This window comes from Takifugu rubripes, chromosome 17, assembly GCF_901000725.2.
Source record: "Takifugu rubripes chromosome 17, fTakRub1.2, whole genome shotgun sequence".
Classification (NCBI taxonomy): Eukaryota; Metazoa; Chordata; class Actinopteri; order Tetraodontiformes; family Tetraodontidae; genus Takifugu; species Takifugu rubripes.
The window spans coordinates 8,706,741-8,717,580 of record NC_042301.1 but is presented as its reverse complement, the minus strand read 5'-3'; the positions used below and the strand labels follow the sequence as shown (position 1 = coordinate 8,717,580).

The following is a 10,840-nucleotide window of genomic DNA, read 5'->3' as shown; positions in this document are numbered from 1 at the left end:
CCCCCAACAGACACACACACAATTTAATGGCTGCATATCAGCTGATTCTTGATTATTATGGGCTATGCTAGCTGGTGTTGATGGGCTTTCCGACCTTCTCCTCTTTAAACTTCCACCAACATCTGAACACAGCTGGTTTGAAGGCAGGCAGGTAATTCTCACACCTGCAGGTTAGAACACTTGAGCCACCAGTAGAGGAACCCAGCAGGAACAGGCTCTGACCCCACTGCTCTCATGCATGGATGGTTCAGTTGATTCCAGAAGGCCGAGAACCTTCTTAACATGAGCTAAGGTCACTAAAATGAACTGAACAGCTTCCGTTTCTTTATTTAGAGACAAAAACATCAAGCTGGTAAATGTACTGAAAAATGTTGAGTTTTCTCTGATTCTGTAGATTCAGCAACAGAAAGAAAACCAGATCCACAGAACAGAAGGTGCAAAGTCAGCAGTAGGTGAATTGAAATGTTCAACAGGACCCACAGAAGTTACCTTCTGGCTTCTGAAAGCAGCTAAAGATCACAGAGAAGGTTCTCAGTTCTGTCACAGACATGCAGGTTCTGCCTGATTCCTCAGAGTGTACATCTGGAGCAACTGTTCAGGTCATGTGACCTGGTCCATAGAGCTGACATGGTCAGTTCACAGCAACCAGTTTAAACAGGTGTTGAAATGGGAAACCTCTCAACTATCAATCAGTTCTGTACATGCACCTTCTGCAGCATGTTTCTGAAGAACCAAAAGCTTGAGGAACCACCTTCAAATCCAGGCACAGAGATAATCCTGTTGCTGTGAGGACCACAACCAGTTCAAATAGAAGATTGAAGTGGACACACCAGTTTGTGCTGGGAGGAGGAGGATGATGATGAATAAGATGCATTACAGAGGTGGGCGAGCAACATCCAGAGTCAAAGAGTTCTCTAATGCTCCTGCAGGTTCTGGTCTTGGTTCTGGTTCTGAGGGAGGGGGGGCAGCAGACGAGTGATGTGGCCAATGCCTTTGGTTACGCCCTCCCTGAACAGCAGCTTGGCACCAAGTCGCAGGTACTCGGGGTGCTTTATGAAACGGAAACGGACCACGGCATGCTCGCCGGTGCGCAGCTCCTCCTGTAGCAGACAGAGGGGGCCTGGTTAGCATAATAAGGGAAGTGGCTAGTCACAACAGATGACCCACAAGGGGGCGTGGGTGAACTGACCTTCCCCTGCAGACACTCCACTGTGGCCGTTTGTCGGACATTGTCCACATGCACTGTGACCTGGGAGCCCCGGCGGAAGGTTTTGGCATGAAATAGCAGGATGATGGCAGCTTCAAACTGGCAGCAGATAGTGGGGTTCATCTTCGGGCTAACCAACACCATCCCCTGGAACAGCCAATATACAGATTTCATTTAATTCTGGTGCAGAGTTAACTCCGCCCACCAGCTACAGGTCAGCTGAAGATGCCCTGTGAACCCATGTGACCTCTGACCTTTCTAAGCAGCGAGCGGTCAAAGTTTCCCAACGCCAGCGTGGCGGCCTGCCCGGCCCTCAGCACCCTGCAGGCTGAGCGGTTCCTCTGGATGCTGCCCACCTTCAGACGCAGGAACCGTCCCTGGTCGGTGGGCCCAACCACCAGCCGATCGCCCTCCCTGCAGGTGCCGCTGATACAGACACACACATCACGGACCAATCACACACCAGCATCTGACAACACACCAACCAAACAACTGTGTGTGTGTGTGTGGGGGGGGGGGGACTCAGATGCCAGAACCTGGAACATGTTGGTGGACCCAGTTCTGTTTACCTCTTCCCATTGGGTTTGTGTGGGGTTTCCTTTCTTCTGCTCTCCCTGTCGGGGCCTGTGAGCGCCCCCTGCAGGCTGAGCAGTAACACTCAGCTGTACACTCACAGAAGTTCACCTGTGTTCTCACCTGTACAGAGTTCCTCCCACCACAGTGCCAACATCAGGAACAGAGAAGATCTCATCCACCTGGACACACACACACACATAAGAACATTGGTGTGTGTCTGTTAGAGAGTGTGTGTGTGTACCTGGAACTCAGTGAGCTGCTGCATCAGCTCCTCCTGCTCTTTGCTGTTGCTCAGTGGAGGAAGGATGTTCAAGAACACTTTGAGGAGATCCAGATTTTCTCCAGAAACACTGGACAGTGTGAAGATGGGAGTGACGCTGCACACACACATAGACACACACACACACATAGACACACACAGTATTGTTTTCAGTCTTTGTCCAGAAGTTGTTGACAATGTTTAAATAGAATAATAATACAACATTTGTAACAAAATCAACAAGAACCAGCACTGGTAGAGTACTTGAACGCACCATGTTGACTGTGTGAATTGCTGCGCAGCTGTGACGGCATCATCGGGGTTGGACACCACCATGGGAACCTTGTTGCAGCCCGGTTGCTTCAAGACCCGCTCCAGTTGGCGGACAGTCCGCTCCACGGTGCTGCCGGAGCACAGGTCCACTTTACTGACCACAATAAAGATAGGAACTTTGAGCGCCATGGCCAGGCCCAGGTGTTCACGGGTCGTACCAGCTGTTTGAGGATAAAATGGATGATACCAGAATTTGGAACAAACTATGTAGTTTTTCTACAGAAATCATCTGAGCTGTGAAGCTAAAACAGCATTTAAATTAACATTTTAGACATTAAATATAGTAAACGCAAAGGCAATAAAGCTTATGTTCTGGGGCTGAGCTCATGTGTTCCCAGCAAGGGGCGCTGTGGAGTATCACATGGAATTGGAAACAATATTTGATCTGTCACCTGCTGGTGACGGTTTTGCTCACCAATGCCGGTGTTGGCGCTCACCATCAGCATGGCGAAGTTGGGGCAGTAGCTGGTGAGGCCGAAAACGGTCGTTTTCAAGTACTTGTGGTGTCCGGCCAGATCAATAAAGGTGATCATCTTGGAGGAGCTCTCGCAGATCTCCTCGGCTGTCCGGGAGTCGCTGTAGTTGACTACCTGAAGCACCACCAACGAAGGAGGACACATGATCAGTTGGGCCTGCAGGTGTTAGCGCAGCAGGTTAACGCAGCAGGTCCTCAGCAAATATAATTTGTTTACATGTTCCTGGTAATGAGGATGAGGGGTGCGTCAGGTTTTTAATGTAGCCTGGTCCTGCTCAAGGTTTCTTCCTGTTAAGGGGAGTTTTTCCTTGCCACTGTTGCTTGTCTGGGGTCAGGCCCTGGGATTCTGGAAAGCGCCTTGAAACAATTTTGATTGTATAAGACGCTATATAAATAAAGATTGATTTGATTTGATTTGACTTAAGATTAGCTGTTAGCTTGGAGAAACAGATGCTAATGGCCTGGGAGCAAGGAGTAATCGGTTTGATCGAGTTGTCCCTGGCTGGCTAATCTGCAGTGAACCGGTCAGGCATCAGCAACAGTCCCTCCTTGGCCCAACGCGTCGCCAGCAGTGCCAGTTCACGGGTGAGCATGCTGTTCTTCCCTCGGCCAGCATACTTCCTGCTGAGCTCCATGGAACTGAGACCAGAACCAGCTATGGAAGTGTACGATGCCCTCATTGTGTGATGTGTTGAAAATCACGCAAGAGTAGCTAACTTTTGCAGTGTTAATAGTACGGTTTGATTTTTGAAATACCAAAAATGTGCAAGTGCATGAGCGTGTGCATAGGTGTGTGACAGCAATGTGTGTGTGTCAGCTCACCTCTCCTTTACTGTTGAAGCCCAGGATCTCAAAGCTGATGCTGGAGGTTCTACCCGTCTGGATTTCATGCAGATGTCTGAACAGGTTGAGTCGTGCGCGCCCACGTCCGTTGTCTAACTCACCCTGTGTCAGGACACCCAGGAGGGTCGACTTCCCCGAGTCTACATTCCCTAGAACAGCCACCCGTAGATCCAGGAACTGTGTGGAAACAGCCGAAGGTCAGAGGTGATGAGGAATCAGGCTCAATCCAGGTCAGAGGTGAGGGGGAACCAGGTGCAGTCCAGGTCAGATGTGATGGAGTCCGGTCCAGTCCAGGGCAGAGGTGATGAGGAACCAGGTTCAGTCAGGGTTAAAAATGAATAAACATGTGTGTTGTTGATTTTGTCAGGACACAGGTTCTCCAGAGGAACCTAACTGAAGGAAAAACCTCACCTGCTGGTCATCAGGAACTTTTCGGACCAGAACTTCTGCGATTTTGCGGGTGCTTCTGTCCGAGTCATAGTCGAGCTCCCGCTCTCTGAGGAGGGTGATATCAGCACCGACTCTGATGACAGAGAACCAGAGCTGGACTTTCAGGTTTGATTTTGTAAACCGACACCATTAAAACTCCATAAGGAGAAGTTGCCTGAGGTTAGCTAACAAACCCACGTGGCTGAGTTTAGCTTATGCACGTAATGAGCTAGCAATGGCTAACAGGAAATACTCTGCTGGGTTTAGCTCCATGTTACATTGTTATAAACGTGGACCAACTTCTCTGCCATCCTCTTCAAGGTTCTGAGCGATGCCCTCATGTCGGCCTCCGTTAGGCCCACCAACAGCCCGTTGTCTTCAACGCCAATCTGGTAGACAGCCTCGCCGCGGCCTTCTTGCAGACGCCATTTCAACTGCGTGGCAAGATGCTCAAAACGGTACTGAGTGGGATTCACCAACTTCAGCTATGAAGAGCATCATAACACACAATTTGGTCAAACAGGAGCTTTTACAGCCTGAAAAGCAGCAGCAGCTGATTCACTGTTGTCAAAAAGCATCATTTCAATAAGAAATGCTAGTTTGTCCTGAAAACTAAGGACTTTCTAATTCTGTAGGACTCTTGTAAATCAGTGTGTGGACCATCTTTAACTTAATAATCTCACCTTTAAATGCTAACAATCACATGTTTTATCTACATATTCTTTATCTTCTACCGATGTGGTCAAAAATACAACCTGTTATAAAAAAAAGTTACCTTGTACTCAATATTTCCTTCTTCCGCCTGAAATAAAGAGAAAGAGATCGACATTGACGGTCATAGTAATGAAAAGGTGAAAGGTTAATATGGGAAGGTTTGGGGCTGAATGGAGATTTAAGCCACAGCATTTGATGGCTAGTGTTATTGTGTTCTAAATTAGCCCGGAACTAGCTTCAGCAGGCTCCTGCCTTAATCCTCGCGCTGCTACCTCGGGTGGAAAATACGGCGGTGGGGTCTTGTTGCTCCGGGTGTTCCTCTTGTTTCTTCTTCGTCGGCCTCTTTTGCCTCTTCTGGTCCGCGACTTTTTCGTTTTCTTGGCATTGTTGTTGGAGCCGGAGCCTTGACCCAGCCCGGTCCCCACGGCACCGCTGCCAGACAAGTCCACCATTGCCGAGCTCAAGACGCCGCCAGCGGCTCCAGGACGGTAGGGACGTCACGTTTAAAACTTAAAAGACGCAGGCGGTTGATGCATCACGTCATCGCCCGGAGGCAGCGGCCCGTCCTGCTGCTCTGGACCTACGGAGGATGCTCCTTCCTCAGCATCACCTGCACCCACACTGCGTCACTGCAGCACAACTTCCGGAGGTGCTTTCAAAACAAAATCCGAGGCACGCGTTCAAACAGGAAAGCCCTTTCAATATAAAAGGTAGAAGGAGTCGTGATTGACCCTTTTGAGAGAAGAATAACGGTAGATATAAGATAAACACAAGTATCACCAAGGACACCTCTGCAGTGTCACTTTCTACTTTTGCAATTGGGACTAAACCCAAAAACCGGGGAGGGATTTACAGACTGAGCTTAGGAAGTTTGGAGGGACACAGTAGGAGTTATGCTAAAACTTCCTGCACATGCAGATCAACTGAAAAGATTGTCAGGGCTAATTCTTCATCTCCATAACGATGATAAAGTAATATAACATTTATGAGTCTTCTGTGGTTCTGCTGGTGCTGACTGGCTGCAGGAAGGCAGGGCATTACTTATAATGTCACCAACACACTATTGGTAAGGTTATGTTGTTAATTTATTGAATTTGTTTGTCTCTCACCATATTCCAGGATTTAAAACATGCAAACGAGGCTGTCTGGAATGATATCACACTTTATTGAGACCCCTCAGAGGAGGTATTGATGTACATTATTCCTGGCTGCCGGCACATGAGGGCCTAAAAGGGAATTAGCTAAGAAATAACAACATCGGTTCCATTAGCAAGAGGATAAGCAAAAGCCATAGTGAAGAAGAGAAGTAGGGAATTATTGCAGAAAGCGTGGGAGGAAGATAAGAAAGTAAATACATTCCATAAAATAAAAACCACCACCTTATGCGGTGGAGGGGTTTGTGTGCCTGAATGAGCCTGGGAGCTAAGTTGTCCAGGGCTGTTACGTCCCTGGTAGGGCCTCCCATAGCAAACAGGTCCTCGGTGACGGGTCAGACTAAGGGCGGTTCACCAACCCACCATGAAGAGACACAATCAAGGTTGTTTACGTCACCCAGATTGGCGTTACCAGGGGCCCCACACTGGAGTCAGGCCTGGGGTTGGAGCTTGCAGGCGAGCATCTGGTGGCCGGGGTCTGAGTCCATGGGACCCGGCCCGGGGGCAGTCCAAACTGGCATGGAGGGAAGGATAGAGCGTGAGATTGAAAGGTGGATCGGTGCATCTTCTGCAGTTATGCACTCAGTGTACCAGACCATCATGGTGAAGAGAGAGCTTCACTGCTAAGCGAAGTTCTTGATTTACCAGTCAGTCTATGCTCCTACTCTCATCTATGGTCAGAAACTTTTGGTAATGACCGAAAGAACAAGAACGCGGATACAAGTGGCTGAAATGATTTTCCTCCGCAGGGTGGCTGGGCGCTACCTTAGAGATAGGGTGAGAAGCTCAGTCACTTGGGAGGAGCTCAGAGAAGAGCTGCTACTCCTGTTGAAAGGAGACAACTTCGGTGGCTTGGACAACTCCCTAGGGAGGTGTTCCAGGCACCTCGTCGAGAAAACGTCAAGTGTGGGTATGAATGCACTTTAAAAAAATAAAAAAAAATAAAAAGGGAATGCAACATGATCATATGAAAACTAATGTTGCAATCACATTTTGACTTTTTTTGACATTTGCTTGTCGAGAAAACATCAGTTTGCGTATTGATGTATTGACTTTTTTTTAAGTGAATGCAACATGATCATGTGAAAATGAATGAGGCAGACCCAGGACAAGCTGGAGAGACTATGTCTCTCGGCTGACTCCCTGAAGAGCTGAAGGAAGTGCCTACAGAGAGGAAAGTCTGGGCATCTTTGCTTAAGATGCTGCCCCTGCAACCCAGCTCGGGTTAAAGTGGGAGAAGACGAGACAAAACGAGATGAGATAAGTGTGAGGGTGAAGTTTTGATCACCCGCGCTGTTCGTTCACTAGACTCAGATCAACCACGCAAACTTCCTTGCAAGGGAGAGTCGAGCAGCAGTTCAAGCTTTCTCTCTCAACTCTGTTCGTCTGCTGCTCGCTCACCTCTTTTATTGGTGCAAACAGAATGGGTGTCTAAACAGGATCTCATAACTCATTGTCTTCTGACATCTTCTCCCATCTTAACAAACTTCTCTAATCTTGACCAACAGGATACATCTGGGTGCTGGGCTTGGTTGTAAACAGCTTCAACACTTTTACGAAACACTCTCATGTTTCCAAGGTAGTTTTCTCTGTCAACTGGACTGGGTTTCTTCTCTTGAAGACGTTTCGCCTTCTATCCAGAAGGCTTCTTCAGTTCTGAAATCGCTGGGGAGAGAGCTTGAAAATATATAGCCCCTGTGGACCATTAGCATGCTAATGATCTGGGTGGTCACCTGAGAGTCGTTAGCAGGGTCGTTCGTCGGGTCGTTCACCTAGTTTCTATTGAGGTGTCTCCCCTTTGTCTGCTGGATCACATGGTGATGAGTCACTGGGTCTCCTGGAATGGTGTGAATGTTTGTTTTGTTGTTGGAAGGAGTGGAGGACTGCATTGTATGTGGGTGACAGGAAGTGCCTCAGGCCACCACCTCTGTTTAAGGATGGTTTTTCCAATTTAACATGGATAGCTTCCTTGACCCCCCTTTCAAACCAGCGGTCTTCTCTGGCCAGTATCCTTACTTGGCTGTCCTCGAAGGAGTGCCCACTCTCCTTTAGGTGTAAGTGGACTGCTGAATCCTGACCCGAAGAGGTGGCACGTCTGTGTTGTGCCATTCTTCTGTGGAAAGGTTGTTTGGTTTCCCCAATGTACAGTTCCTTGCATTTCTCCTGGCACTGTACAGCATAAACAACATTACTTTGTTTGGGTCTTGGTGTCTTGTCCTTTGGGTGTACTAACCTCTGTCTGAGAGTGTTGCTGGGTTTGAAATGAACCGGTATGTCGTGTTTCTGGAGGATCCTCCTAAACTTCTCTGAGACTCCAGACAGGTAGGGGATGGAAACGCTGCGGCGTTTGTTTCTCTCCTCCTCTCCTTTGCTGAGGTCTCGCTTTCTTGAGGTCCTGGTGAAGGCCCAGTCTGGGTAGCCACATGTTTTGAGAGCTGTCTTAATGTGGTCCTGTTCCTTCTTTCTGCCTTGGGATGTGGTGGGTATTTCTCTGGCCCGGTGTTGGAGAGTTCTGATCACTCCCAACTTGTGTTCCAGTGGGTGGTGAGAGTCAAACTGGAGGTACTGGTCGGTATGTGTAGGTTTTCTGTAGACTTCGATGGTTAGACTTCTGTCCTCAGTGATCTTGACTGCGCAGTCCAGAAAGGCCAGACTGTTTCCTTTTACATCTTCCCGGGTGAATTTTACATGCTCGTCTGTTTTGTTGAGGTGATCAGAGAACGCTCCCAATTCTTGTGTTTGAATTTTGACCCAGGTGTCATCCACATACTCTCATGTTCTTTTCCTGTCAACATTCCTCAAACACTCAAAATCTACATACAATAGCATTTAAAGATAATACTAATAACAACAATAACAATAATTCTTCTCACATTTCCCTCCTGTTTATCGTTAAATGCGTCTAGATTTTCATCATCAGTATTACATCTTTACATTTTCATGAAATTTCAATGCATTACGTCATTTTGCTAGAAACACATTTCTTACACTCAGAGTTCAACATGGGTACAGCTTAAGACATCTTGAACAGTTCTTTTACATCTTGTATTACGTTGATCCATTCTTCTTCCGATTCCTCTTCATCGTCGTCCAGTAGAAATCGTTCTTCCACCTGCAGCAAAGTACTAGTAACAACTGATCCCTGAGCCGGCCAATGCAACCCCGAACAAGAGGTACTACACCTCAGAGCATCATTCTGTCCCTGATTACCTCCCTCCTGTCGGAAATCCCAAAGGCCGAAACTCACGAGTCCCGCCGTCACAGCACTCACCACAATTAGGAAGAACAACTTCATTTCCTTTTAACTCTCCTTCACATGGTGTTAGCTGAATAAAATCTAGAAAAACTGTGTGAAATGGATGATTTGGTAATGGTGTAGTGCCTGCAGGGGTCTTAAGGGCTCCCTGTGGGCTGTGTTTTACACAAATAGCACATTGTGAACAAAATTTTTTTGAGTATGTATGAAATCCTATAGTGTAATAATGTTCATTAACCATCTGTACCATCCCTCCTGTTGAGACATGGCATGGCCCATGGCTCACTAATGCTGCCCATTTATGCATATTCCGGGGAAGGATTGGCTTGTTTCCTATGGTTAACAGTCCTTTGTCATCCAGTTTGGCTCCTTGCTTCTTCCACGTGGCCTTTTCCTTTTCTGGAGCATTTTGTTGCATTTTTAGAATATCATTATCTGCAGGTTCTAGGCTAAATGATTCCTCATCATTATCAAGAAGTGTGTTGTTATTTGCTGCAGCCTTTGCGGCTTTGTCAGCAAAGGCATTGCCTTGTGAGACTGCGTCTGTGTTGTTAGTATGTGCAGTGCATTTACATACAGCTATTTTTCGTCGCATCCCAAGTCTTGCCATCTTTTCTTAAGTGGTTTAGCAATAGAAACATGTGGTACAGAACCTGACACTTTGAATAGCGCTGCTGCTTCAACGGAAAAACTTCCTGCCGTGCAGACAGCCATCTGACCACACACATATAGATGCATAATTACAATAATTTGTGGATCTTTAAGTTTAGCAAACTGCTCTGCATTGCTTGATGTGCCGTGTGAGTCTGATTTACAGATCTCACCAGTGCGCTCCACATGCATGGTTACATGCAAGTCAGCTTTACCATATAACATAGTGATTGGGTCAGAGAATGGAGGGGGCTGCTTTTCAGGAATGTCGAGTGACCAGTATTTACTGCACATCCCTCCTTCCCTTACCCACAGATTAACCATTCTATCTACAGACCACATCCCTTCGGCTGTGGTACGAATCATCAACTGAAGCTGAGAGATAAGATCTCTTCCTAACAGATTTACGGGACATGTGGTGGAGATCACAAAAGGAGCTTTAAGTGTGATTCCACTTACAGGGTCACAAACATCTACAGGAACTGACATTCTTTGTTTAGTTACGAGACCATTTGCTGATCTCACAAAAATCTGTGTAGAAGTTGGCTTTAGAGCTATTGGATCTCTAATTACTGATTTACCTGCACCCGTATCTACTAAAAATGTTAAAGAATTACCTAACACGCTCAGTTGTATTTCTGGTTTGCCTTCAGCAAACGGGAAGATGGTTTCTAAGTCTAAATCATCTTTTAAGTCTACTTTTTCCAATTGGTCAAATTTTGTGCCCTGATTTGTTTTAATTTTTTTGACATCTTTTTCCAGTTCTAGTCATTGTTGGGGTGGATTAGAACCTTGCTGCTGTCCTCTATTGTATCTCTGGTCACGTTGTTTCTTTCTACAATCACGTTCCCAGTGTCCATAATTTTTACAATAATGACACTGATCATTTTCACGGGAATTGCCTCCTCCTCCCCTTCCGCCTCGGCCTCGCCCACGCCCTCGG

At 47.0% G+C, this 10,840-nt stretch overlaps 1 protein-coding gene across 1 annotated transcript; it reads right to left on the bottom strand.

The window, feature by feature from the left end:
* Window positions 1-301: 301 nt before the first annotated feature.
* gtpbp2b (GTP binding protein 2b) lies at window positions 302-5,477 on the bottom strand. Its single transcript, XM_011612675.2, has 12 exons — window positions 5,109-5,477; window positions 4,898-4,924; window positions 4,423-4,607; window positions 4,105-4,216; window positions 3,673-3,870; window positions 2,791-2,965; window positions 2,317-2,536; window positions 2,025-2,160; window positions 1,904-1,962; window positions 1,462-1,633; window positions 1,190-1,354; window positions 302-1,100 (listed from the first exon to the last, which is right to left on the bottom strand). The coding sequence occupies exons 1-12, from the start codon at window positions 5,286-5,288 to the stop codon at window positions 915-917; spliced, it is 1,815 nt and encodes a 604-aa protein (XP_011610977.1). The 5' UTR covers window positions 5,289-5,477; the 3' UTR covers window positions 302-914.
* Window positions 5,478-10,840: the final 5,363 nt, after the last annotated feature.